Genomic DNA, 1,293 nt, shown 5'->3' on the forward strand with positions numbered 1-1,293 from the left:
GTGTGGACGTCCGTGTCTGTGTGACAGAGACAAAGAAATCTAATGTGTGTGTTTTATTGTCTTTCAGATTTTCCACCCTGGTGACCACAGAGGCCTTCGAGGGTTCCAGACGTCCTTCAGAACAACAGTAAGTGTTTTCTTTCTTTTTCTAAAACTCACTTTCACTCTTTTAAGTTAAAAGAAAAGCTAAAAAAATCAGTTTGAAGGTTTCACTTTACAATTCACCTCCATAGAAAAGGAGGAAACTTAGCAGAAAACCTCAAATTCTAAAACTGATGAGTCTTTGTTCTTTAATTGGACAGCACTGGATGGACTGGTGATTTACAGGCTACTGGTTTTGTAAACTGGTGCAGGCTGCTGTTGGTTCTCAGGTTAGTCAGAGTTGTTTCGCGGTGTTGTTTGATAAGCTGCTCGGCAGACCTCCAACCTCGGAGCTGAAGCCTAAATCGCAGCAGGAAGAGGTGCAGCAGGATGTGAGCTCGAAACTTGCTGTAGGAAACAAACTCTGTGCAAAGACAAAACAAACTTCTGCTTCAAAGACAAAAACGGTTCATACATGACGACTGACACGTGAAGCAGGTTCAGATTTTTCCTGCGAGGATGGTTCAAGAACAGAAAGAATAAAACTTTCTTTCGACTTCACCTCTTCTGGTGTGACGCGCTTGTTTCTACTCGACCCCGCAGTGCAGCGTACCAATCGTCACAACGACACAACTTCCTTAAAACAAACGTTCCTGATCCAATTGCTTTCTTTCAGCCTAAATTTTAATCTCAGGACAGACTGAGACATTTAGAACAAGCTAAGAGTCAGATCGAGAACCCGGAAATGTCCGCTGTAATTACGTCATTCACTTTGATGTTTGCCGTGTTCGTCTCTGCAGGTGAGATTTAACTTTGACATAAAACAGGAAGCTGGCTGCATATTAAAAATATTTCCCTGAGAGCAATTTCCATACTGTTCATATTATCAGCACGCTTCACTGTATACGTGTTTATACAAAACACAGCTACTGTCATGCACAGTAATCTCCTCATTTACTGTAGATACTGTTATGAATAATAAGGGTCAAATTTGGAGTTTTAGGTGGAGGAAGCTGAAGTTCAGGTGTAGCTGTGCAGTGTGGGGAAAGAGTGTCCTCTACAAGAGTCCCATAATAACCAGTGTTGTGAGCTCCAGTAGATTTGTTTTCTTTGTGTTCAGGCTGTGATCAGCTGACCTGCTGCTGCTTCTGATGCTTTTCTGCTCTTTGTGGATTAAAGCAGCTACAATCTACAACATATAAGCAGGAGTGA

General features: G+C 42.0%; 1 protein-coding gene across 2 annotated transcripts in view; it reads left to right on the forward strand.

The window, feature by feature from the left end:
• Window positions 1–6: 6 nt before the first annotated feature.
• The window catches only part of LOC121813808 (V-set domain containing T-cell activation inhibitor 1-like), a 4,924-nt gene continuing 3,637 nt past the window's right edge, over window positions 7–1,293 (forward strand). The window contains exon 1 of one of the 2 annotated variants that reach the window (XR_006053895.1): window positions 7–127. Coding sequence is in view for 1 of the 2 variants with exons in the window: in XM_042217714.1 (XP_042073648.1) it covers window positions 827–881 (55 nt within the window). In the remaining variant the exon portion in view is untranslated. Of the gene's footprint in view, window positions 128–557; window positions 882–1,293 lie in introns of those variants that run through there. The other variant, XM_042217714.1, reaches the window with a different exon arrangement.

Source organism: Haplochromis burtoni, unplaced genomic scaffold (assembly GCF_018398535.1).
Source record: "Haplochromis burtoni strain Fernald_Lab_line unplaced genomic scaffold, NCSU_Asbu1 Contig_2682, whole genome shotgun sequence".
In the NCBI taxonomy this organism is placed as follows: domain Eukaryota; kingdom Metazoa; phylum Chordata; class Actinopteri; order Cichliformes; family Cichlidae; genus Haplochromis; species Haplochromis burtoni.